At 41.3% G+C, this 26743-nt stretch overlaps 2 protein-coding genes and 1 pseudogene across 3 annotated transcripts; 1 reads left to right on the top strand and 2 right to left on the bottom strand.

The window, feature by feature from the left end:
• Positions 1-619: 619 nt before the first annotated feature.
• Positions 620-10431, bottom strand: LOC115378694 (coiled-coil domain-containing protein 106-like). Of its 2 annotated transcripts, none has more exons than XM_030079112.1 (5): positions 10276-10431; positions 7784-8001; positions 6736-6948; positions 6256-6462; positions 620-5337 (listed from the first exon to the last, which is right to left on the bottom strand). In XM_030079112.1, exons 2-5 carry the CDS (start codon positions 7989-7991, stop codon positions 4958-4960), a joined length of 1008 nt encoding a protein of 335 aa, XP_029934972.1. In that variant the 5' UTR covers positions 7992-8001; positions 10276-10431; the 3' UTR covers positions 620-4957. The 2 variants fall into 2 exon arrangements, with proteins under 2 accessions (XP_029934972.1, XP_029934973.1); XM_030079113.1 differs by having other exon boundaries at positions 6736-6933.
• Positions 10432-11941: 1510 nt separating this feature from the next.
• anxa13 (annexin A13) lies at positions 11942-19323 on the bottom strand. The gene is made up of 11 exons (XM_030079114.1): positions 19208-19323; positions 17748-17823; positions 17556-17650; positions 17248-17418; positions 17057-17090; positions 15931-16010; positions 15644-15712; positions 15423-15524; positions 15130-15205; positions 14273-14385; positions 11942-13472 (listed from the first exon to the last, which is right to left on the bottom strand). Exons 1-11 carry the CDS (start codon positions 19220-19222, stop codon positions 13353-13355), a joined length of 951 nt encoding a protein of 316 aa, XP_029934974.1. The 5' UTR covers positions 19223-19323; the 3' UTR covers positions 11942-13352.
• Positions 19324-23546: 4223 nt separating this feature from the next.
• On the top strand, positions 23547-26434 carry LOC115378697 (proteasome activator complex subunit 2-like; annotated as a pseudogene).
• Positions 26435-26743: the final 309 nt, after the last annotated feature.

The raw sequence follows: 26743 nt of genomic DNA, 5'->3' as shown, positions 1-26743 counted from the left end.
TTTTAAGATTTCATTACAGAGAAGCCCAAGGGTATATAAAAGGTGAGGAGCCACATGCCAGGGACGTAAAAACACTCATACCAACTGTCCATTCATTTTTGGAAATTTAAAAATGTCCAAGCACCTGCCTTTGCCTTCTTGCAACCTGGTTTCAAAATGGAAACTGTAATGAAAACGTTCTCTTTCTTTAAAGTGCTTTTAAAAAGTACACTGCCGAATGTAGGGCTACGAATGAGGAACTCTCATGACTAATGATTCGTTCTGAAACTTTCTGTTTTTCCACTTGACTGTGAGTAATGGTCTCGAATCTTCCAGTCACTAAGATGTCAGCTCAGGGGGGGATGCATCATCGGGGTCAAAGGTCAATCCTGTCAACACGACATCTCCAGACATTGAAGAGACGGACCCTCTGGATATACTGGACACTCAAGTGCCACTTTAAATAATGGGGATGCCAGGGATTATTCAGCCACAGACCATAATCTGAAGGCTGCTCTTTGAACTGGTCTGTAATCTGTATTAAAATCTGTGACTGATACAATATGTATTGGTTTCCACTGAAAAGGTTTCCCACCTAATCAGCAGCAGTTAAACAAGACAGAAAAAAACACACCAGCACTGAAAAAGTTATTGGTTATTTAATATGAAAGGAATAAACACACTTACATAAACTGATTTCATTTTTCTTTTTGACTCAGTTGCAATCCTTCACACACTCCGAAAAACATTCTTGCCTTGTTGTGTTGCAAACAATAACCCACTGTGGTGACTCGCTGGAGGAAATGCCAGCTGGTGTACTGTTACTTAGTATCTGGCAACAATCTCAGTAACTGTGAAAAAGTGAGACAACACTCAATGTTAGTACTGCCAAACACTATTTTCCCAAGAGAGCATAAAATCAATTGCTCAAGTCTGAGCTCTTTTGCTCCATTACAGGCCTTGTAATCCTTTATGTAATATATCTGAGACATTTATTATACGGGGCTAACACATACTGCCAGTGTAACAACAAAGCAGGGCCCTGGCCCATTTGAACTCAGTGGTTCAAATACATTTTATTTGCACCATTAAGAGGGTGATTGGTGGTTATTAGTAGCTACTCTCAGTAAGAGCATCCAGATGCTCTTTTTGTCATTGTCAGGATCAAAAGAGGACCCAAACTGGACAAGAGGAGGGGGCTGAATTTTGTATCCATCAAGCACTTGCAGCCTGGGCGATGACACGGCACCTGCAACTGCACAATTTGGGAGCAAAGGAAAGCACCGCAGACATAAAATGGAGCCCCAGCTGCACACACACCAATGTGAGTCAAAAGGCAGTGGGAGGAGGGGGGAATGCTTCAGGCTCGATTAGGCCCACATCCTATCTCCATCTCCAGCTCTGAGCTCCATCACCCCTAGTCATTAGCACCAGATTCACAGCTGCCACTCTTGCGTATAAGCAGGTGGAGATGCAGTTTTGCTGCCCTCTTGTAAGATATACTGACCAATACTGGAAATACAAAAAAAATAAACAGCTCTGTAGTGAGGCTTGATTTATATAACTAGCCACATGCTTCGATACAATAGTCAGCATTCGCTTTCACATCGGATTTGCAGAAAAGAAATCCTCTATCGTCATGTCTCATACTGGTGAAAAGGAGAGCAGAAGTGACATTTGCATCCCTCAGGACATGGAAGAGATGAGTGCTGGCACCCACTCCTTCTACCTCATGCCACTCGGCAGACCAGCATGCACCTGTCCCCTCCAGCTAAAAAATGGGGCTGAGAGGAACATGAGGCTGCTCACGTTCACCCCTGCTGGCGTGACTGAAACGCTTCACTCACCACAGCCATGCATCCCAAGCTCTGGCGGGCTTCTCTGCCATTATCACGGCTCGTTTTGGAGTGGGAGGCAAGGCAAAAGAAGAAAGACTGAAGAAAGAAGAAAGGACGAAGAGTCAAGACTCTGGAGAACTGAGAGTCCGATGGAAAGGGAAATAATGGCTGAAGGAGCCCCTGGCAGAGACGGGGACGCAGACAGATTGGGATGTGCAAGTGAAAGATAAGCAGATAGTCAGTGTGTGAATGAGAGTGACAGTGACAGAGTCCCATGCAAAGATAAACAGCCTGGGTGCAGCCCTTGTAATGGCTTTGCACAAGTAATTTGTCACTCCATGTGAAAAGCAAACAGCAGGGAAGGCAATGGCAGCACTTTGCACTGACACTTACCATCGCCCAAGGATGTCTTACCAAGCTTCCCCATCTGTCTACACAACTGCTGCAGCCCACTGCTCTGGTCAGCGGACAGACTAAAAATATGTCCCTACCAGCAGGACCAAATTTAGTAAGACCTATAGGTGTACTGTAAAATATTTATCACTTATAAGCAGGCACACTTCAGCTTATTGAATTGAACAGCAGTTGTGAGATTGGGGTGTGGATGTTATGAATTTCCTTATGCATGAAAAGTAAAGCAATATTTGGCTTTTTTTCCCCTTTACTTCAAGGCCCTCTCTGCAGGCTTCCCAACATGGAACATGAACTTGAACTGTGAAATCTGAAAGTTTACAGATTATATGTTTCTATCAAAGGCAATGTGTTTTTAAGCAGGACACTCAGTGAGTATCATCCTTTTGTAAATGACTTCAGATAAAAGCATGAAACACACACCCAAAATGTAAATGGATGCACATCTGCACATTCCTCTTGGACATACAGAAAATGTTAAAATGTCTGCGTAAACAAATAAGATTTATCATTTTGATTCTAAAGGTGGACGTTAAAACACACTGCAACAAATGCTGTTTTAAATTATTCAATTCAATTACAGCATAAGAGTCACAGGATCAAGTCAACAAAATATTTTCTGAATGCTTATGAACACAACAAAGAATCATCATCAATCAAACAAGAATCAAACATAAAAAATACTCTATACTATACATAGTGTTGATTGAAAATGGAACTTGACTAGCCACCATTTTGGAATAAATGATAACAGATGACTTGTAAACATTTTTTTTTTATATATATGTGAGCACTGCCATCTTGTGGGCATCTCTAACACTACACGCCTCTGCCTTACCTTCGCATGTCAAAAAAATATTATTTTCCAGATAATCAAAGCTGCAAATAAATCTGTAGACCTATCAGATACAAAATATACACAAATACATGTATAGACAGGTGACAAATTAAAGGGAAAAACAACATTAAGTGACTCAGTGAGGTGTTGGGCCACCGTAAGCCATCAGAACAGCTTCAGTGCTCCTTGGCATAGATTCAAGTTTCCGGAGCTCTACTGGAGGGATGGAGCGCTGTTCATCCAAAAGATATTCCCTCATTTGGCGATTTGATGATGGTTGTCGAGAGTGCTGTCTAACATGTTGGTCCGAAATCTCCCCAGGTGTTCAGTTGGGTTGAGATCCGGTGACCATAAGATTTAACATCATTTTCATCCCGATCAACCCATTCAGTGAGCCCTCCTGCCCTGTGGACGGGGCGGGAGCGTGGTCACCCTGAAATAGGGCACTCCCATCGGGACAGAAATGTTTCATCATTGGCTAAAGGTCATCACTCACATTAACCCTGCACTGATTTGCAGCGAGAGCCAGCGGACCCCCTCACTGTAGGGGTCCAGCACTTGTCAAGTAAAGCGAAGGATGTAAATCGAGTAAAGCGAAGGATGACTCATCTGATCATATTTCTTCCACATCATGTAAACCAGCGCCTATGGCTGATGCACCACTGAATTCTCCAATCTGCATTTGTCTTTCAAATGAGGGCTTTATGCACTGTAGCCTAGCTATAATATCCCTTTCTTCATATAATACCATTTGGAATAATAGAGCAGACCTCCAGAGGCTTGTAGAATCTATGCTAAGCTACACTGAAGCAGCTCTGGTGGCTTGTCGCGGCTCAACAGCTTACTAAGACACTTAATGTTGGTTTGTCCTTTTATTTGTCACCCGTCTGTATGTTTGTACATACTGAAATGTATATAGTCAGAATACTTCACATTCGTGCTCCCACAGAAATGTAAAGGAAACATTTAGAGCAGTGGTTCTCAATCATTTTTGGCTTGTGACCCCTTAACAACAAACCAATGCCTGCTTGCAACCCCCTGTCTCAGTCTGCATATGCAGAGAGGTGGAGAGTCCACCTACAACCATGACCACCTGTTCAGGTTGTTTCATTAGATTCATTATCAGAGGAGGTGTTGAATTTTAAACCTATCCTGTATTTCACAAGAAAACAGAAAAAGAGTTAGCATGTGAAAAAATAATCATGATATTTTTGTATTTGCTTATGTCCTAATCATCTTGTGAATCCCAAAAGTTATCTCATGACCTCCTTGGGGATCCCAACCCCCAGTTTGAGAACCACTGATCATTATCATTATTATTATTATTATCATGTAAAAATGCTACATAAAACGGAAACACTCAAATCCAGTAGTTCAATTCAAGGGAAGAACTAAAGAACTTGATTTTATGAAGGCATTATATTTTGTCACCCATTCTGAAATGTGTTATTCTTACTATTAAAAAGGAACAGCCAAAACTGAAATCTCTGTGAAGCCTGACCTCTAATGGTGGAAAGTAGCGAGCCTGGTCTTCAGTGGCACCTGTTGTACTCTGTGGGTTGGGAATATCACCTGCCACCAAAGAACAGGCACACTACTTTCCACCATCAGAGGTCAGGCCTCAAAAAGATTTAGATTTGGGGTGTAGTTACCCTTTAAATGGTGATGAAACCCAAGCAGAAAATCCACAATTTACTGGCATCTAGTGGTTGGAAATTTTACCTTGCTGAAGCTCATTTGGCAGCTCTACATCACTGCTGGGTGTGAGCAGAAATGAAACAACAGTGACATTAGATTTGGTCAAAAGTGCAGCACAGCTTATGGTTTCAACCCATAGAGGTCAGAGCAACGACGCATTTCTGCCATCAAATCTTTAGGGTTTCATCACCCTCTAACCAATTAAAATGCTTTCTGCAGTTCCGCCTAGCTGTGAGAGCTGAGAGAGTAACGCCCTGGGTCTTTTCCCTGAGATGGGCAGAAGCTCGCCGTTGGCTTTCATCTGGTCTATTCGCCTGGACAGTTCGGCGTCGGTGTCGATGACCAGCGAACACCTCTGGGCGTAGCTAACCAGAGTCTCTTCTCCTTGACGAAACATGCCCACCAGCGGCACCATGTCTTTTCCGGCCAGATGGAGCTCAGCGATCGACGCGGTGTTGGCGATGGTGTTCCTGTCGATTCCGTGGTGGCGGAAGGCTTCGCTCATGCTCTTCTTCTTGATGAAGGCAGACAGGACTTGTTTATAGCGATGGATGACGTACTGGACGCCAGTGGCTAGGAGGGAAAATAGAGAAGACAGGCATGACGGGGCATGTGCAATAAGCAATGTGTGTTATTACAGTTAAAACACTGACAAATGAAACAAAGTATGGAAAAGTTATGGTATAAGGAATAAGTATGGATTAGTATGACGAAAATATGGAAAAACTACAGAAAGATTCTTGATCACCATGTACTACAATGACAAAAGTAAAAAACTGATGAAAGCACATAATCATTATGGAATAAAGAATAATTACAGAACAATATGATGAAAATAAGGAAAAATTACAGACTCTTGATTATCATGTGCCAAAATGACAAAAGTAAAAGTTTCCCACTTACCAGCTTGGGATGAAATAAATGTTTTTTCATGTAGTCGTTCTTTCCAGGAAATAAAAGTAAAAGCATTTTGCCATTTCCTGGTTTGAGTTGAAATTATACTCTCAATGTATGATTAAATTTTTGTAGATTTTGTATATGCTTTGAAGAGACAGGGATTTTAATTTGATTGACTGATTCAATAAATCAAACATTTATTATGGCCATGATTAGTATTATTGTTATTTTTGCAATGACCACAGTAGGAATGTTTTTCATGTTTTATAGCCTGTATTTATCCAGGGACAGCTGAATAAGCTTTGCATGCTTTTCCTCCTGGCAGCTCTTAAGATTTATATCATACACTTAAACACATTCGCAGCGAAGAACTGCCCAGTACAACCACAGTCATTTACTGGTGACGACTGAGCAGCTGTGGCTACAAAAACAGCTTCTAAATATTTCTGCTCGTCTGCAGGGGTCCGGATGTGTTGGCTTTATGGCTCTCCAAACACTTGAGTGCAAGATGTTCTCATGGATTAATTTGACCTTTCCTTTCATTTGACTGATCAAAGGTCTCACTGATGATGACATTATGTGATTACAGAATACCTCTCTTTCTGCTGTAGTCCTTCCCTTTCTTCCCTCTTCGCTTGTCCTTGTGGTGTCTCCTCTTTTTGTGTTCGCTCGAAGCTGCAGACACTTCAGAGGAGCCGGACGCTTCAGAACCGCTGTCGTTGCTCACAGAGGAACTGGAAGAAGCCCTCTCTCGCTTTCGAGATTTGGTTTCTGAATGTTGTACCTTGCTGGTTTTATGAGCTGTGTAGAATCAACAAAAATGCCCTCCAGTTAATGAGATTATACAGACTGTAACTCAATTTTGCAATGCTCGTGTCCATTATCAAATTATTCCGTTACTGAAATTACTCAATTTCCCTCTGGGGATTCTCCATTTTTTTTTTCAGTCACTCAGAAATATCAAATTAAAATCCAAAGATCACTTGTTCGACTTTAATTGCCACTTGCTCTAGATCAACAAAGAAACTGCTACAAATGAGCCCAATGTTATCTACAACTCCTCTGTCCGCTAACCTTCAGCCACGGGGATCGGCGATGCAAAAGCTGGCATGGAGCGATTGCTGGTGAGGTTCTCGATCTGGCTCCGGAGGAACTTGCGGTCCTGCATCAGGTCCTCCACCTGTCTCTCCAGGGCGGCGATGCGCTCCTGTTTGCTCTCCAGCATGCACTGCAGCTTGGTGATGGTAAGCAGCACCCTCGGAGGCAGGCCCTCTGTATATGAGACAGCTAGAGTAACATTTTGCAGAGCATTAGGAAACACAAGTTAGGTATTTCTTCGGCCTTGACAAAACAATAAGAACTACCTTTTCTTGTTTGTGTAAGAGAATTTATTGTAAAAATGTGCAGCAAATCAACATTAATAAATCATTAACATATTCAATTTGAGACATTAGTGCAATTGTCATGAACAAATGAGACCACCACAGGAAATTAGCTTTATGGTTTACAGCCTAAAACAGGAAGAGGAACTATTACTTCCGAAATGTTAATTCTCTTTATAAATGCAAAAGAGAAAGTTGATGACTCAAGAGGCAAAAATTCTTTGCAACTGGACAGGGTTTTTTTTTGTTTGTTTGTTTTGTTTTGTTTTTTCGCAAATGTGGTCTTAAAGAATTCCAGTCAAATGTTGCCTTGTAGCCTGTTCACAAGTGTCTATGGGTAGTTTGCATCAACTCTGGTCATTTTTATACATGCACTGCATAAATAGATCTTTCCTAATTTATTGCTCCCTAACATTTCCTCACCCTCACTAACCTTGCTTAAGATTTTTTTTTTCTCCAGCCTAATTTTGGCAGCATGTTTTCTGAGGTGTGTTACCGTACATCATCACCTCACCTTACTCTATTTTCAAGTCTGTAACACAAAACTAAAAAAGACTGGAAGTGTGCCTTAATTTTCTGGTCAAGTATGAGCACTAACTATACCGCTGGCTTAAGACAGATGTTACAAATCTACCCAACAAATGTGATCATGGTCTCATTATATTGAGGTATGTCAATTAAAATTTCAGTCAGCTAAACCACAGAGAAAAATAAACACACAGCTAAGAAACTGTGCTCACTAGACATGGCGCTGCTGGGTGTGTTGTCCTGCACTGCATCTGCTGTGGCTCCTGTTTGGAAATTCTCCCACTTGATGATGTTGAGGTCGTCGTGCTCCTGCTTGAGCCAGGCCGGGGAGCTGACCCTGTCCTTGCTCCTCACAGAGCTTGAGTCGATCTCCACGCAGGGGGAGTAGGCCGACGGCTCCTGCTGCCACACCGATGACATCTCTCCAACCCTGGACAGGCACAAGCATGAGGTTGTGTGACACAGAAATGTTAACATTTCAAACGTGTTCACATCTCTTGAAATTTTTTGAATAGATGGTATCCAGTAAGAAAGGTACTGTCAAAACGACCAGACTGATACTCTTTAGCCAAAATGATATTACATGGATTCACCCAGAAATGCAGCATTCTCTATGAAAACCTTACCAAGAGCAAGGTTTACAAAAGCTGTGCACTTTCCAGGGAACTGATCATCTTGGGTGTTCTGAATCAATTTCCACACCTTGTTTGTAACTCTTAGTCTTTCACCTAATGGCCTTTATTCACAAATCAGGTGTCCTCTCAAAAGGAAGTTTTCTTTTATTTTATATCTTACTTAGGCTACACTCTAGCCATAAAACTATCAACACCTGCAACCTTTGGTCAGAGACTTTCATAAATTATTAATGATTCCTATAAAAGGGCTTTGTTTCCTTAATCCCTAGAAAAAAAAAAGTTCAATATGTTGCCAGGGTGCTCTTGTAAATTTGTTGTTCTTAATGTATTTGCACCATCTGCTTATTAAAAGTATTAAGTTACATGAATTATATGAGGAAAAAATTAAGTAGGATTATACATAAGATTGGTTATACATAAAGAAAGCCATATTGATTTGTGAAGCAAATTAAAACTATAACCAAAGTAAGTCAAAATAAAAAATAGAAACTGAAAACCAACTGTTTTGTTGTTGTTGTTGTTGTTGGTACAGTATGCACGCTATTCTGTGTTGGTATCTGACTGTTGACACTTACAGGAAGCTTCATCATAAGGGCACACAACATGTGACTGAATAATACATGACTAATGCATGACTCATGATGATTTAATGTCTGAACTGATGCATATTGCACCATGAACTCCTACAGCAGAGCACGATTAACTAATGAACAGCACCTCACAGTTAGCCTAAGTCATATATTAATTAACATTAATTAACATCACACATTAACTACAAACAAAAGCCCCTCAGATCAGTGATTTGATCGGCAACAGCACCAGGAGCTTTTTTTCCCCACTGCTGTAATTTCCACCAAACTACACTACACTAAATACAATATTGATGAAATAAGCTGTGCTGAAAATATCATATCGCAGTTGCCAGTCATAACTTATCAAGTTTTACTGGAGCAAACAGCCACTCAGACACCGCCGGCTTCATATTTTGTGCACAAAGAATAAGATCCAGGTACTGTTCTCCATTTGGAAAGGCACTGGCCTGAGAAGCCTCTGTCCACGTCAGTGGTTTACAACCATCATATTGATATGGTGATTAAAATCCTACTTATTAACTGTGAGTTAGCGCTCATGATATAATGGTCCACCACATGTTAATTAATCACATGAAGTAATAGTAGCATCATCGTTTATGAATACTGAGCAGCAGGGATTCATGATACAATATGCATCAGTTCAGACATTAAATCATAATGAGTCATGCATTAATTATGCATTAGTTCAGCATTACTTAATCATGTACCCTCATTATAAAGTGACACCAAAGTCTGTGACAGACAATAAATCAATAAAATAATAATAATAAACAGATCATCAACAAATATGATATTCAGTGCTGTACAACATCCAGGAGGTGACTATAGCAAACAGGTTAAAACACGGAAAAAGAGGAAAACCTCCACTGGTTTGGCTGGTCTGGCTGTCTGTGGATCAACAGGCCATTCCTGCATCACTTGATGTTTCCATGGTGACGATGATGATGATGATGATGATGAGCTCCAACATGTGCACCAGGCATCACCAAAACACGAGTGTGCGTGCACCTCACTGTCACGGTGCAGCGATTCATTTCCTTTTAGCCCAATTAATAAGGAATGACATGTGAACATTAAAAATTGCTATTATGAAAAAGAAAGTCATCATTGTGCTGACGCTATATGAAAGAACCCAAGTGGTGTCATGGGAGATAAAAATGCAATAAAGCGCTTTATGATGACCAACTCGCCACTGACAGGCCTATCATTCCCGGTTCCTATCGGATTAATAAATTAATATTATGGTGATCTTTCGTTTATGTTATTTATTTATCGCACCTTACGTGCCACAACATAGTCGAGCGACGCATGTCTTAAGTTATTAAACTTATAATAGAAATACAGAGGCTAAAGAGCGCACCATTGTTCCTTGCGGTAGAATTAATTACTACCAAGATGGATGCTAATGATGACTGCTAGTAATTACAAGGAGGGAAAAACGGAGCCCACGCCTGTGAAGTGCACCGGAACACATACCTTCAAGAGAGTCCAGCGGGCCGATTTGATTTTTTTGCGCTGTTTGCGTTGCACAACGCCACTGCCTCACTGCGCGTAAAACACCGGGCTTCTCCAAAATGTAAACATACGAGGGAGATAATGCGAGAGTACAACATGCATGTCTGTCTTCTTCGTCTTCTCCTCCTCCTCCTTCTTCTGGTGAAATTGGCAGCAGACTAGACGCAGCAAAGGCGTTTTGCGCCCTCCACAGGTCATTTGTAAAACTCCATTAAATGAGCGCAAATCCTTACGCAGAGTCCAGTGCGCATGGAGAAAAATATAATAACATAAAATTCTTGTTGTTTCACCTTTTTCAACGGTAAGTAATGATTTATTTTGTTTCCATTCACTCATTCATTTTGCCATAACTTTGCTATTCTTTGTTATATCAGATTTTATCAGCTTTCTCAACCCAACAGTCTACCATTAGATGTGGTTTTCCTACTCCTCAGTGCTGCAGAAGAAGCATATAATTATCTTCGCTGGTCTAACTTCTTCCACCCCTTCATCCAAGTGCCCATAAGACTGGCCTACGCTCTGTAGTTAAAGAAAGACACGTGATTTGATATCTGCTTTGGTGTATCTGTAATTGCAGTATGCTTAGTCCCATTGCAGCTGGTTGTATGTGCAGCAAGCAGCACAAAGCCACTATGAGCTGCTTTGTGTGAGATAAAAGGTGAGAAAAGGCAACATCATGGACCATAATAAATGTTTTACTTAGTTTACTTGCTGGACTTTGATGACCAGTAGCGTCCATGCCATGCTAGTATGTGGCATGTGAACGCTGCATCTCAGAAACAGAGAAAATCCCACAATCATAATACAAGTACCACTTTTACATTCAGACAGCCTGTAAAAAGTGACCTGGGTTTGATGTGTTCCTCAAAAGTGACACTGATCTGATTTTTTATGCCAGTGTGAACAGCAAAAAAAAAAAAAAAAAAAAAAAAAAAAAACATTGAAGATAACATTTAAATTTTTAGAGTGTCATAATATGTTTATTGTCAGCAGAGGTGGACAAAAACAAAATATGGAGGGTAACAGAGACTGGTCACAAATGTAATAGATGATATATATGGGGAGATGATTCAATCAAAGCCCTTTTTGCCTTTGCCTTTCGTGCCACCACACCACTGTTATCACAGCAAACAGTGGTTTGCTGTGATAACAGTGATAACAGTGTGATAACAGTGGTGCAGGCACAGAAGTGCCTGCACCACTATTTCATTAATTGTGATAACTGACTGTCATTCCGATGTCTTTTTTGGTTGTTCAGCTGCATGCTTGCTGTAAATGCTGGGTCATGGTACAAACCTGTCCACATTGATGTCAGAGATACAGGTAATATAATGTGCTTATGAACAATCAAGGCAAAGAGAGCATCAAGATGTCAATATCATGTCAAGATCTGAGAAAAAAAATCTCACTCTCAGCCACTGTGTAAATGTAGCCCTTATCAAGTCCTTCATGTGCATTCAAGTCTGAATTTGGGTATTTCCTACAGTACATCAAGGCAGCATCAAGGCAGTGCCGGGCTCTGAAGTCTATACACCCACCATTGATAGCCCAAATACACCCAATGGCTATAGATGTACCAGTATAGATATAGACTGTTACAGATGTCGATAAAAGACAAACAGAAGTGTGACTTTACAGGACACTTTATTTGCAGTTAGACTAAAATTCTTTGGCTAAACCAAGGCAAATATTGGTCCCAGTTCCATAACATTTTTTTTTTTTTTTGTAAAAGACCAGTCTGAAATCCCAGTCGATGTCACCGCTGTCTTGTGTAGTTCACATCGGTCAACTTGTTGCAAGGTGTTTACAATAGTGGTAATTTTAACAAGTTAAATTTCAGCTGCCATAGGGACACACAAATGACTAGTTGCAAGTACAATATTAGATTAGATTTCTTTCCATATACCTTCTGACACACCAACAATTAAGTTATATATACCATAGGCTACTGTGTTAGTCTAAATATACAAAAAAAATTATAACAAGGTGAGGTGCATGTGGATTTGTCGAGATAAAAAGGCAACATAAATGAGTTCATAGCATCTTTTGATAAGTTAACAAAATATATTGTCTCTTTTGTGGATTGGACGATGACAAAAAAACCATCAAAGCAACATTGCATGTCCTTCATAATCCATACCAATTAACATTCCTTCATCAGAAACTTTCAAAATCTTTCCTTTAAGAGCACAAACTTCAAGCCATACGGAGTGATTGCATTAATTGTAACGACAGCAGTCAAGCATAACAGTCACTGGGTTTGGGGCTTGGAGGGTGGAAGATACTGGCCTCTGGAAAAAAAACCATTTCATTTACTTTCTGACTCTGATATTAACTGACAAACTTTGTTATCTGTATTAGTATAATATTAATATAATGGCAATATGATTTTTTTTCTGTCTCTTGTATTAGTATAAGCAGTGGTAGAATTATGTAATTTAGTAAAATGCCAAATGCTTACAATGTGATTTTCCCATCAAGTCCTAACCTGCCTGATTTTAATCAATATAACTGGACCAATGTGACTACAGCTGGCCCCTGTTAATGTTAATATGTTTGAAATTGATGTATCTTCATTCTCATGTAAAATTACTACAAACACCTTTGCAGGCAGGAACCGCTGTGCAAATGCTGGTAAATGTGTTGAGAAGTCAAGGTAAAAATTCACTTAGAAATGGGCAGTCATTGACAGACTCAGCAGGCTTTTTTTTCCTGCATTAAGAAATAGTTTAAGGGGGATTACCATGGAAATATATTTTTCAGTCTATGACTAGTATAACGCTGTTGAAACAAGGCTGAAAAGGAGAGTCATCTGACTACAAGACTAACTCAGAGTTTGGACACTTGAACACTTGAGCTAGGTTAGACATCTTTCCATTTCCACCGTCCTGCTCCCCACACAGTGTTGTGGACAGTGAGGCGGACCGAGTGTGAGTAGTATTAGTTTCAGAGAAAGCAGCAGCAGCACCCTCGGCCCGACGTTGGCGCTCTGCCGTCTCCGTTTCTCCCTCCCTCCCGCCTCCTCCTCCTCCTCCTATTCAATGGCAGATGGCCAAGAGCAGACGTTTAAAGTCGCCGCTGCACTCATCCCTCAGGGCTTCTTTCAGAGACACGTCGTACTTCTCCAGATACATGTCCTTGATCGTCTCCAGATCGTACTGTTGACAAAATGAGAAAGTATGAAAATCTTGCATTAGTCATCATGATGTCTGCAGACTGGAGTTGTAGTTGTGAAGACGTTTCTGAGAGGCGGAGCTGCTCTGGAGGCAGAAATGATCTCACTGGTTGAGTTAAACTCCAATGGGTGGTGACTTTATCCCTTGACAGCAATTTTGAAAAGACTTGAATAACAGACAGTGGAGGTATTGTGTTCAGAAGTTGAAAGTTTGGTCTGATGGTGGTGCTGAAGGAAAGCTCATGTCAACACAATAAACAGGGTTCTTCCTCTTGAGGTCATGAATATGCACAGTAAATTTGAGTCAAGATTCAAATAAAAATTATTTGGGTTTTTGCATTCACAGCCAGAATTTGCAGCTGCAGATGCAGAGGCGTTTCAGGGATCTAACAAAATGTAGAGAACAGTTTGCTCTCTTGTTGAGACTGATGCTAAATGATGAGATTTTTATTTTGTCCCTGAGGAAGGTGTGGAATAATTAATTTGCACCTTGTATCTATTTGTATTAATGAGTATCTTTTATCTACATTATATTCCTTGGCTAATACATTTGGCTGTAGTGTTTTGACCTAATATTGAATCTAAGCGGTTCTATTTAACAAACAGAAAATTAAACTCCAATCTGACAGTGATCTATAAGATGCACTAATGTAGAAGGCTATGTTTTTACTTTTAATACTTTTAATACTGTTAACACATTCACTGTACTTAATAAAATACACTTGATTGTCCTTTTTCAGGCATCTCCATTCACATCTATTCTGTTCCTACACACTGCATTACCTCTGAGCGGCACACAATGATGCGAATGAGGGTGTCCTCATCAGTGCCTGCTCCTTTCATGGCATCATTCAGACGTCTGGCAAAGTAGAGCTGGGGGTTCTTGGCAGCTCTCACTGTGAGGTGGGAAAACGGCTTTCATGAAATTCCACCGAAATTTACCTTTTTGTTCAAGCCCCCTTAGCTCCTTTCACCCCAGCAGAAGTAAATACTCTGCATAAAGCCTACAGTATGTTTATTCAACACTTCCCACAATCTCTGGCATTCACCATTGTGCTCCCTGGCACACAAGCTCAATTTTGTCCCACAATGAGATAGCATTTGAAAAACAGATACTCCTTTTACAAAATTGCTCTACTGCTTTTGCAGGCGCTGCTTTTCTAATTTTGTGTTGTGTTTAATGTGACCTACATAAGAAACCCACAAAATCAACATCTCTCTGTTGGCAAACATGGCCAATAAACTGATCTCTGATTTTAAAGTATTTTCCCAAGTTATTATCAAGTGATGTTAACCAGCTTCTGCTGCTCATCAATGGGTTCATCATTACAAATGCATACTGCCTGAATTTGTTCAAACCCACAGAAATTTATTTTAAAGTCTATCAGAGATCCCAGAGTTTGGCAAAACATGCCAAATATATCCTCAGAAATGTGAAATGTGCCCTGTTATATTTTTGTTTTAATTTGAAGCCACTTGGGGAAGCTTTCAGGGTAAATCGGAGTTTAAGGGGTTAAACATTTACTGAAAAATAACATTTCTGATGGACTGAATATTAAGTAATCAATTTCAGGTGACAAAAAGAAGTATCAAGTATTTTAGAAAATTTACAGAACAGTATTTTAGCATTTAATACAAACCAAGAGTGATGTAACATTTTTTCAGGGTCCCAGAAGTCTCACTCTCAATAGCATCCAGGATTTCAGTTCCAGAGAGCTACAGAAAGAAAATAACAAGATGAGTCCAAGCACAGGCAATGCCTTAATTTTATCTGCAGCTGCTATAAGCATCCCGTGATATTTTTAGAAGGGTAATGTAAGACACCATCCCTGATTAATTCGCCTGCCAGCCAAAGATCACATGTCTTGGTCATATAACCTGTGCAGAAGCCTCACTGCCGGCGTACACTGTACAGCGCTAAGCTAATACCTACCTGCTCGTAAATCTTGAAGGTGGCCTGGAGTTGCAGATAATTCCTGGAGGCCAGGATGTAACTGAAGGTGGACTCGTCCGTGCCAAAACGCCCCTCTCCAGCCTGCAGTAAATGCCGTAAACATTAATAACGTTCAAATAAATAAAGCAGCTGTAATAAAATAAAAAAGATAAAGATTATAAAGATAAAAAAGCAAGCTGTATTTCAGAATAAAACAGCACCTCAAATAAGGAGGTGGCATCTTCTTCAGCCAGAGCCTCGTCCACTTCGTAACTCTCATCTCTGGTGCCCTGCAGGAGAGAGAGGCAGCACTGACTTCTGCTGTGGGAAGCAGCAAAGGCCTTTCTGTCTGGCTCATGCAACTGTATCTGGCCTCCATTTTACTAATGAAAGGGGTCCTGAATGTGGCCAGTGTGTGTGTGTGTGTCAAGGGCATGAGGGAGAGTGAGCTAGATTTCAGTCCAAGAATTGAGTTACATGCATGGAGTCGAGGCACAAGGCCACTTACCTGCAGAAGGGCTGTGAGCAGGTTTCTTACATCCCCACTTGTGTCTCCCTCGATGTCCGCCTCAAGGTCACGTTCATGCACTAAGAGAGATTAAAAATAACAAGAAACTAAATCAAAGTTTGGTTTGAGTATAGAATATCCATCCTAGTTTTTTTCTTATCACATATCCTCATGGTCAATACATTCCTCTTATTATTTTGTGGTGGTGTGCCACATCCTGCTATATTGAGGCTGCTGTTGGTGCAGAAATTGGTACCTCTGCAGCATAAAGGCTGTATTGTTCTCTTTTCAATAGCTGAACATCAGTGAGTCTAGAAAGAGGCCCTTGCTCTTTGATTTTGAGGGACTTGACACCAAATCCCGATGTCCAAATGGCGGAGTGACTGCAGTGTAGCTGGACTGGAAAATATCTTTACATAATATGATGCCGCCTGTGTTTAATTGGCCAGTTATCCGTGGAAATGAGAACAACAACATGGGACAAGAAATGCAAAGAACTGTACATCGCCTGTTGCTTTTTTTCTGCTTTGTTTTGTTTGAAAGAGCTGAACTGTTTTAGGGTGGATTCTTCCTTTAGCATCCACGCACAGCACTAGTGTAAGAGAGACGTTCAACCGTGAAAAACAAATTGCAGCATCTGGGAGACCGGAGCGTAATGAGAGAATGTTTGTCAGCACAATCAGCAATCAGCGTTGGGATGATAGTGAGCAGGAAGTTGCAGCAGGATGGGCCATGACCAAACAGACTGAGGGATTACGTAAGATGTCTTACAGGGACAGGAATAATTCATGGCCTTGGTGTGTGCCGGCCCAAATGACTCACTCTGAGCAATTTCCTCCAAGTCTCATAATATAGGGAAGCGCAGTCGGTGACATTTAGGATTAGAGTGTAAGACGTTCAATACTAGCAATAGACAATTAGATAGCTACCATTTAACACAAAAAAACATCTGCTGTTACTAAATAATTTGTACCACAAAGTTAAAATATAGTCTGCAGAGGGTAAATTACAAATGACTGACAAACTAATAACACTATTTACAAACTTCAGTTAATGTATGTCTTTAAATCTGTGAATATAGAGAATTTTGTACATTAACTTTCACTTTAACTTGACATTTGCTTACCCTGAAAGTAGCATTCCTTGAACATGGCAATGTCCTGTTGGAAACAATAAGGCAAAAATACACTGGAGTTAGAGTACATCATGATAAAAGTTCAACAACTGTGTAAAATGAAGGCTCTAAGCATAGCGGCACATGGACTGATGACGATGACGGTTTAACTCTGAAATCTGCACAGTGGTTGTCACACTGACGTCGTTGGTGGCGGTGCAGAGAAGCTCGACCAGGACGTCTTCATCGGTGCCCGCTCCCTTCATGGCCTTCCTCAGCTCCTTGACAGCGTAAATGACGGGCAGGTCCAGCATGGCAAGGATGGCCTTCTCAAAGTTACCTGACAGCTCTTTCTTCAGTACATCGACCAACTCCTGTTACACCAGCACAGAGAGAGAGAAACAGAGGAAAGAGAAGAGAGAGGGTGCGCAGGTTGGAATCGTTTCAAAATGTGTCTTATGGGAAAGATTTTGTCAAAGGGGGGTAATAAATAATACCGAATGACACCCACATCATCATACTTGTCAAAATAGGCCTGTTTAATCTCCTGACGCTGGGCTGAACTGCGGTTCGCCAGGATGTCAATGATGGCCTGTTCATCAGTTCCTGGGGGAAAAAAAAAGAACAGTACAAAACTCATGTAATATTATGATAAAAGTCTAGAGTGCCAAAACAAACTGTTCTCACAGAATATCAAACTTACCGAGCCCTTTGCAGGCTTTGCGGATGGCCTTGATGTCAGCCAAGACATCAAACTCCTCATAGGGTACAATTGTGGGCTGAAATGATAAAAAAAAGTTTTAAAACTTTTATTTATATATAACACCTCAAAACTCAATCTAGTTTCACCAAAAGGACACTTGAGTGTGCGTACATTATATAAAACTCAACACTGTTCAGGTAAATCAAGTTCAATAGGAGACATTATGTAGCGCAGCAGGAGCATCAGCAGCAGATGGGGGAGGGGAGGATTCGGAGACAAAAGCTCTGACTGAGGAATTCAGGAATTCAGTCCGAGTCAGGCGTTAAAACAAACTTTTAGCGGGGGCTGCATGATTGGACAGTGTTTCCCAAAATGGGCTTCAAGGTCCATCAGAGGTCCTTGAAGAGATTCAGAGGTCATAGTGATGAAAAATAGCTAGATCTCTTTTTTTTTAATTATTATTTCCCTTCCTAGAATGAAAAAGAGTGTAAAACAGACTGTTGAATGACTGTTTCATTCAGTTTCACTACTTCACAATCAACATTATACAATTGTGTATAAGTTATATTTAACATTAGAATTCATTATATCAAAATTTTCTCTGTAGATAAAAATCTCAAATGGAGGTATGTTGTCTAAAGTGTATCTGTTTACATGTAAGTCTAGAATCAATATCTTTTCAATTACTTCTTAAAACTTCTTTTATAGACCTAACCCTGTAGAAAATGTTGTTTATAAACATGTTTTGTTTCCTGTTATATTTCCATGTACTCTCGTCTTTTTCTGTCATGATTACCTTTTGACCACTTGGCTTTGATTTTATGTTTGAGGTTTAGTTTTGATTGAATCTTTTTTTCAGATTAAACTTTAACAGTTGTGAGGCCATGGACTTTGCCCTCGCACCCCCAATCCCCCACTACACACGCTCCCCCTCGCCCACCTCCACCCTCCATTCATCTGAAGTCCCATCTAACGGAGCTGTGATGAATTCCGCAGGGGAGTGGCCCTTTTCCTCTGCGTAAAGACCAGACGTGGCTGTCACGGTGTCATATGCAACATTATGTTGGCATTTAAAAACCTAATCCGCATTTTGATCCTGAAATCACGGGTGTTCACTCCCACACCAGCCATAATAATGGAGATTTGGCTCGATTTACATGATGTAGATTGACCGAAAACGCACAGCTTCAATTCAGATCAATATTACTGCAAAATATTACGTCGATACTATTTAACTGAAAAATATAAGGAGCTCTTCATCTAAGGATATCCATCGAGCCAAACGTAAATCCCGATGACAGACAAAAGTTAATTCATTAGTCCTTACGAAACCCGAAACTCTGCCGTCCTCCGTTTTGGTGCGCAAGACCTGAATCATCGTTGAGATTTTGTGTTAATAAGCCTACAGTCAGGCTCCAAGTCGTCTGATGAGCAGAACTGAAAAAGAGAATGATACCCACTTGACAGTTTCCCATTTTTTTGGATGTTTGTCCGGCTGCGGCTGGTACTCTGTAGGGAAAGTAGCGGAGGATAATTTGTCCTGTCGGAGCTGTGGCCCAAGCAGCAGAAAGCAGAAACTGACGTCAGCACGGCCGACTGCACGGCCGGGTTAACCATTTAACTGCGCCACCCCTATTATCTCCCTAAGATATGGTGTCTGTGATACCAATTAGTGGGCGTCTAGTGAGCTTTTATCTCCCATGGTGGTGTAATATTTCTATTATATTCCATTGCATCATAGTTTGTGTTTAGGTTGTGACATTTGTGCAGTATGAGCAGGCTTTTGGCATAGGCGGTTTAGGTGAACGCCTAGGGCGCCATCTGCTGGAGGAGCGCCGCCAGCGCCAGTCACCCTCGGGGGAAAAAAAAAAAAAAATTCCGATGCCAATTGTCATGCCATCCCTTTGTGTTCTGTCTTGAAAATAGCAAATAAAATAAGCAAAATAATGAAAGAAATAAACAAAGACATTGTCACTTGCGGTCCCGAGTCACATGACGTGTTGCGGAGGCGTGCCGCGCATCTCAGGGTCAGAGGAGTCTGAGGTCAGGTCAAGAGTCAGGTGCAGGTCACAGGTGTTTTGACGTTTCTGTTTCGACATGAAAAGGCTGTCCAAACCCTCCGGGGCACAGTTCCGAAAAAGAAAAAAAAGAGGAAGAGGAAAAGTAATCCAAATATAAAGGTAACGTTATGCCGTCTTTTTTTTTTCCAAATGCCGTTTTGTGTCAAGAAAGACGTTTGTTTTAGCTCGCTAGGTTAAAGCAACGTTAGCTTAAAACTCAAGAGTCTGGCCCGCGGGCCAGTTCCGGCAACAGTGTTGAAGCACCCGTTGCAGTGAACCTTAATGCATCCCGGCTCTTCCCCCTCTGCCAGTGGCTAATGTCATGTCGTGAGGTGGAACAACAGAAGAGAAAACAACCTGTTTTAACAACTAAAAGATGTGTAAAATCAAATAAACAGCAGAGGAGCCGAGGCGACACTGATCACTGCCAGAGAGAGGATATATGAATCTGCCAGTGATGTTTATAAGAGCGGGGGAGTGTTGGACTGTAATGTTTGTCAGCACTCGGTGGATTATCTGAGGAAACTGACCACTGTGGAGCATCTAAAGTCCCAAAAACACGACAACAGAAAGAAGAGTGGTTTGGGTCAGTAACATCTACTACCTACCAGCTGGTTAACACTGAAATCATCTGAAATGTGCCGTCGTTACCGCTGATCTAGTTTCTGTCATGCTGACAGCTAACTCCTAAACTCCGTAGTGTGCATCGGTGTCGTGTGTGCGTGCGTGTGCGCGCTCCAAGCATCCATATTTGGGTTGTCCGTCCAGCGCCCGCCCACCCATTCTGCAATTTTAATATAGGATGTTGTTAAAAAATGTTATTTTTGCTCCGAACACATTGATTATATATTCCTTAAAAGGAATCCCACAGATTTTCCTCCTGAATCACCACAGAAAATCAGAAAAAAGTCCGAGGATTCCGTTTGGGCTTGCGTTATCATTAATTACATTACTAGTATATATTTAATAACTCATCTAAACAGGCAAGACTGCCCTCACTCAGAAAAGATTTGTGTTGAATGTGGGCCAAGTCATAAATGACTCTTTGTAAAGCAGCTGAGGGAGATGTGCTCAGGTATCTTCAGTGTTAACCCACCTGACAGCAGACAGACGGACAGAAAGCTATTCATGTACATCTGTTGTTCATGTAAAAAGTTGTTTGTGTTGAATGTGCAAATTACAGTTACAGAATAATTCAACAATGAGGAAAAATGTGGACATAATAGAAATGAAAAGCCGAGCCATAACAGACTATCATTGCACTTACCTTTTGATAAGTTTTGTGAAAATAAAACAAATGAAGGAGAGAAGTAATCACAATCACAGTAATCATTAATGTTGTCATTTTATAAACTGGCTCCTGGCCCCTTTCCATTTTCCTAAAGTGGCCCCCAGGTTCAGGTACTTGAGTATCCCTGCGCTAGATAATGACGTAAACATCCTTCTTCAGTCCTTAGCAGCTATCACTGCTGACCATTATTTCATTTCAAAACATTTGTTTATTCTGCATCATGGAAACAATGCTTCAGTGACTAATATGGGAAAATAATTACTTGGGCATGTGTAACTATTAATTGTAGTGCAACCTCTTTTATTTTAGTAATGCATAATCACAACAAGGTAATAATAAATATTATCTTGAAACACCACTGATGCAAGTAGTAGTATGTAGGGCCTGCAGCAATTGTTTGGCCTACTCTATCTGCTGCTTTTTTGCTTGTACAGTAATAAGAAAATCTACTCTATATCTGTCCAGATGCACTCAGAAAGTATTTACAGACGCCCTCAACAGCTGCTGGAGAGGGGCCTCCACCTTCGGATCCATCCACACTACTCTCTGAAGCATGTGCGTTTAGCCAATTGTTTGTTGTCTCTGATACACTGCTATGTTGTTTTTGTTGTTGGTGTTGTTGTTGTCATTATTGTATTGTTATCATTGTTACAAGACGTTACAGTACAAACTTGTTAGTAATTAAACTAAATGTAGGTCTTGGTTAAATAAAATAAGGTTAATTTGTATTGTGCCTACTGTATATGACACAACAGACTTAATGCAGAGGTGTAACAGTATGGATGTACTGTATGTTTGAATACAGCTACAAGTCAGACTCAGGCTTTGTCCAGCAGCAGCAGCACCACCACATCGAGCACACCACCCGCCTCCTTTCAAACTGAAGCTGAAGCAGGTCCATCCATCCATCCATCCATCTTCTGCCGCTTATCCGGGGCCAGGTCGCGGGGGCAGCAGTCTAAGCAGAGATGCCCAGACTTCCCTCTCCCCAGACACTTCCTCCAGCTCCTCAGGAGGAACTCCAAGGCGTTCCCAGGCCAGCCGAGAGACATAGTCCCTCCAGCGTGTCCTGGGTCTTCCCTGGGGCCTCCTCCCGGTGGGGCATGCCCGGAACACCTCCCCAGGGAGGGGTCCAGGGGGCATCCGAAACAGATGCCCGAGCCACCTCAACTGGTTCCTCTCAGTGATAAGAAGATCAAGATCCGTGACGTCACCCGGTACGGCGGAGCCGGGGCCCCACCTTGGAGCCAGGCCTGGGGTTGGGGCTCGTGAGCGAGCGCCTGGTGGCCGGGCCCAGCCCGAACCGACGACGTGGGTCCAACCCTCTGCGGGCTCACCACCCACAAGGGAAGCCGTAAGGGGTTGGTGCTTTGTGGATTGGGCGGCAGTCGAAGGCGAGGGCCTCGGCGACCCAATCCCCAGATGCAACGGCTGGCTGAAGCAGGTGAGTTCTGTAATTGTGTGTTAGAGCTGCACAGTCACATTACCTATGTCAATATGACCAAATTGAGACACAGTTTTGGTATAATGCTATCAATAATTAACAAATTTCCTATCATAATGTTCACATCACAATGAACATGTAGAAATCATCCTGGCCCGTACATCTGGAATGTTTATGTCCATTTAACAATATTAACTATTATTAAAAGTTTCCTACATTCTTGTATCATATGGTAACAATTGCACAATAAAATATATTACAATTTACAGAGGGAATATAGCTAACTTAAATACTAATCAAATTAGACTGCTTATTCAAGTTGTGCACAGGACACATTACAGGTAGAATAACTTATCCCCATCAAAAAATAATAAATATTAATTAAAATATTATAACTAGATTATTAACCTTTTGCCCATGTAACTGAACAATACTGCTGTTGTTCATAATTTATGCTTCAGATGTGTTTATTGCCTGATGTGCTGTAATTTGTAAATCATTGTGTGCATTTGCATGTATGTTTGATTTGATTGCAGGTGAAGGACCAAGCACAGCGTGCAGTATCACCTCTCTACAGCCTGAGGGCTCCCTGTCTGTCACACATTCTGAACTACATGGGTCTCTCAAGGCAGCACCTTTAGATCCTGCTGACTGGCCATCCCTGTCTGATAAAGTGAGGGTGGAGTTAGTCACCAGAGGGCCATATCAGGTAACATCAGACTTTCAATTTCCTAAAAGAGAAGATGAGAGACGTTGCCATCACCACCACTTCTACAGACAATTAGTGAATGGGGAGAAGATCAAGAGAAGCTGGGTGATATATTCAAAGAAAAACACAGTCTATACTGCTTCTGTTGCACGCTCTTCTCACAAAAAACATACACACTAATCAGTGATGGAGTCGGTGATTGGAAAAATTGCAGTGACATACTCAAAACTCATGAGAACAGTCCAGAACATTCTAAGCACATGAACTCATGGAAGGAACTGGAGACTCGTGTTGACAAGGGCCAAACAATAGATAAAGCAGAAATGGCACTGATAGAGGCTGAAAGGAGGAGGTGGCGTGAAGTCCTGACCAGGTTGGTGGCCATAATTCAGTCACTGGCAGAGTGAAACATTGCCCTCAGGGGAACCACAGACACACTTCACCAACCAAATAATGGTAAATTCCTGAAAGAGGTAGAGCTCATGGCCAAGTTCAACCCAGTACTGAAGCAGCAGGTTTCTGAGGTGGAAAGAGGAGCCAACCATAAATCCTATTTAGGAAAAAAAAAAAATCAAAATGAACTGATTGATTGCATTGGTGGAAAGATTATTGAGGCTGTGGTCAAGGAAATTACAGAAAACAAATACTTTTCAGTCATTTTAGATTTATAGTTGCTCTTTATGGCTCAGATCAGGGGTGCAGTCATCATTCGACTTATTGCAGTTGAGGACACCCCACAAATAAAAGAGCATTTTATGGGGTTCCTTGAAGCAGAAGAGTCCACTGGAGAAAGCCTCTCGACCCTCATTCTGAAGAGACTTGAAGAGCTCAGCATCCCCTTTGAAGACTGCAGAGGGCAGTCTTATGATAATGGTGCAAATATGAAAGGGAAGAGTAAAGGAGTTCAAGCCAGACTTCTTGAAAAGAAATCCAAGAGCTTTATTTGTGCCATGTGGAGCACACACGGTGAATATGGTGGTAGCTGATGCAGCAAAAAGCTCTGCAGAAGCCACTGGCTACTTTGGCTACCTGCAGAAGGTTTTCACACTGTTTTCTTCCTCCACTCAGAGATGGTCCGTCTTAAAAAAAAAAAAAAACATGACCACAACCCTGAAATCCTGGTGAGATACTAGATGGGAGAGTCAAATCAACAGTGTGGAGGCTGTGAGATACCAGGCTGCAAAAGTCAGAGATGCACTTTTAGACGTGAGGGACAAAGCCACAGATCCAGCCATGAAAATCGAGGCATGGTCTTTAGCTGAAGAGGTTGGATCTTACCGCTTCTCAATCTGCACTGTGGTATGGCATGACATCCTGACCACAATTCATCATGTCAGCAAATTATTACAGTCAGAAACAATGCAGATGGATGTTGCAGTTGACCTGCTGAGGAAAACTGAGGCCTCTCTTGTCATCTACAGACACTGGATTTGCTTCTGCCCAAATGTCTGCTGAAGAAATGTGTGAGGAGATGAATGTGGAAGCTGTTCTCAAGCAGAAGAGGCTGAACAACTAAGAGGCTCCTGACGAGGAAGTGAGTGCTGCACTACAGAAAATAGAGATTTCCTTTTTCAATGTGGTGGTGGATGTCTCCATTGTGTCACTGCAGGAAAGATTTCAGACTTTGGGTGCAGTTGAGAAGAAGTTTAGTGTGCTTGTCCACTTCCCTGACCTGCCCAATGAGGAGCTAAAAAAGCAGTGTGAAGCACTTGGCAACATCCTGAGCTGCAGTGAGCAGTCAGACCTGAACTGGAAGGAACTGGCACTGGAGTTGGAGAATTTCCCAGATTTGCCAAAATCTAAGATGACCACCTTCAAACTTCTCAGTTTCTTACAGGAGCAGAAACTGAAGGAAGTCTATCCTAACATGTGGGTGGCCCTGAGGATAGCTGTTACTATTCCAGTGACAGTTGCTGCTGCAGAGAGAAGCTTCTCCAAATTGAAGCTGATCAAAACATACCTGAGATCCACCATGTCTCAAGAGCAACTGAATGAACTTGCATTAATAAGCATCAATCATGAGGTGTCCAGGCAGGTATCATTTGACGATACCATTGATCCCTTTGCTGCAAAAAAGTCCAGACATGTTAAGTTTTAGGTGAGATACATGAAAGAGTGAAGTACTTGAAGCAATGTATAAAACAAGTATTTATTGTAGTTATTATTATTTATTATTTTTTTCACTTGAAAGAGATGTTCCAGTTAAGTATTTAACACTGCTGTTTCTAGTTGAGTGATTGTTTTCATATTAAACCAACTGTTGTCATACAGCAGTGTTGCGGGGGAGGGGGCGGAGGGGAGAGGGTACTTCAAAGAGTGAAGTACTTGAACCATTGTAAAAAACAAGTATTTATTTGTGTTATTATTGATGTTCCAGTTAAGTATTTAATACTGCTGTTCCTATTTGAGTGATTGTTTTCATATTAAAGTGTTGTTGTCTTTCACTGTTGTGGGGGGAGAATATGTTCACCTTACGTTTGGTGAACATATTCTTATTCAAAGCACTTCACATACCACATGTGTACATTTGTAACACCTGAGAGGAAAAAGGCTTTCAGACCAACATTAACAAGTAGGAACTGGCGAAACCTGTGTAAATGTCATGTAGTTTAAGTTTCTTGTGTGCATGTGGACTCATGAAAACATCTGTTGAACTGCACAGGTATTTCTCAGAGAGGGGAGATGCTGTTGCCAAAGCTTCCAAAGAGACTCGTGTGGTAAGTCTTCCTGATGTCTGAGGCCTGTAATGAATCATTCTTACAAAGATATTTCTAATATAAACTGCCACTGCTGCCTGCATCTTTCTCCCCAGATGGACTACCGCTCTCCCGTCTGTAAGGATGAGGCGATCTACATCGAGATCAGAGTGATTGTCCTCGACATCCACGGTTTCTATGTAAGTGAGCCGACCGGCATTCGAAATTTAACTAAACCATCTCAGACAAGAATGTTTATGCGGATTTTTTGTTCTAATCTGTTCACACTAGGCTGAACTTTATGATATCATCAGCAAGAATCTTGAAAGTGACCAATCCCAAAGGCGAGGAGAAACCGTCAATGTACTAAAGCTGGAGAGAAGGCTCATCTGCCGGAGACACAAGAACAGATTTACCCACCTTCGCTCCTCTTGACAGATTTCTTTCCTATCCGGTTCACTCAGTATCATTCAACCTTTTTTTTCTATTAAAGTCATGTTGAATATGCTTGTAAATAAACCGTGAAACAAGTTTTGTCTTTCAGTTTTGCTTGTTCAAATTAAATAAAACATCCTCAGTATGAACTTGATCCAGGTTTGGCTCCACCTGCTGTTTGATTTTGGTCAGTCAGTGTTGAGCAGTGTTAATGCTCCTTTGGTCACCTTTCCAAAACCTTTATCGAACTGTAAATTTACATAACTTAAAGCACGGAAACTTTCAAATTTACCAGCTGCTGATTACACTTTTCTTGATGTTGTTCCAGTACAAAAAACAACCCAGCAAAACCAAATGATGG

Source organism: Myripristis murdjan, chromosome 20 (genome assembly GCF_902150065.1).
Source record: "Myripristis murdjan chromosome 20, fMyrMur1.1, whole genome shotgun sequence".
Taxonomy (NCBI): domain Eukaryota; kingdom Metazoa; phylum Chordata; class Actinopteri; order Holocentriformes; family Holocentridae; genus Myripristis; species Myripristis murdjan.
The sequence above is the reverse complement of the archived record's forward strand: the minus strand, read 5'-3'. Positions and strand labels throughout refer to the sequence as shown.

Bases quoted from the DNA above. Each gene is read 5' to 3' on its own strand.
- LOC115378694 (XM_030079112.1), bottom strand. From the start codon at position 7,991: ATGTCATCGGTGTGGCAGCAGGAGCCGTCGGCCTACTCCCCCTGCGTG. The intron at 6,949-7,783 runs GTGAGCACAGTT...ATGTTACTCTAG, and splicing joins ACCCAGCAGCGCCATGTCTA to CTGTCTCATATACAGAGGGC. The intron at 5,338-6,255 runs GTATTCTGTAAT...TTTCCCTCCTAG, and splicing joins GGACTACAGCAGAAAGAGAG to CCACTGGCGTCCAGTACGTC.
- anxa13 (XM_030079114.1), bottom strand. The intron at 17,419-17,555 runs GTGGGTGTCATT...CTGGTGTAACAG, and splicing joins ATTTTGACAAGTATGATGAT to GAGTTGGTCGATGTACTGAA. The intron at 15,525-15,643 runs GTGCTGTTTTAT...CATTTACTGCAG, and splicing joins ATGCCACCTCCTTATTTGAG to GCTGGAGAGGGGCGTTTTGG.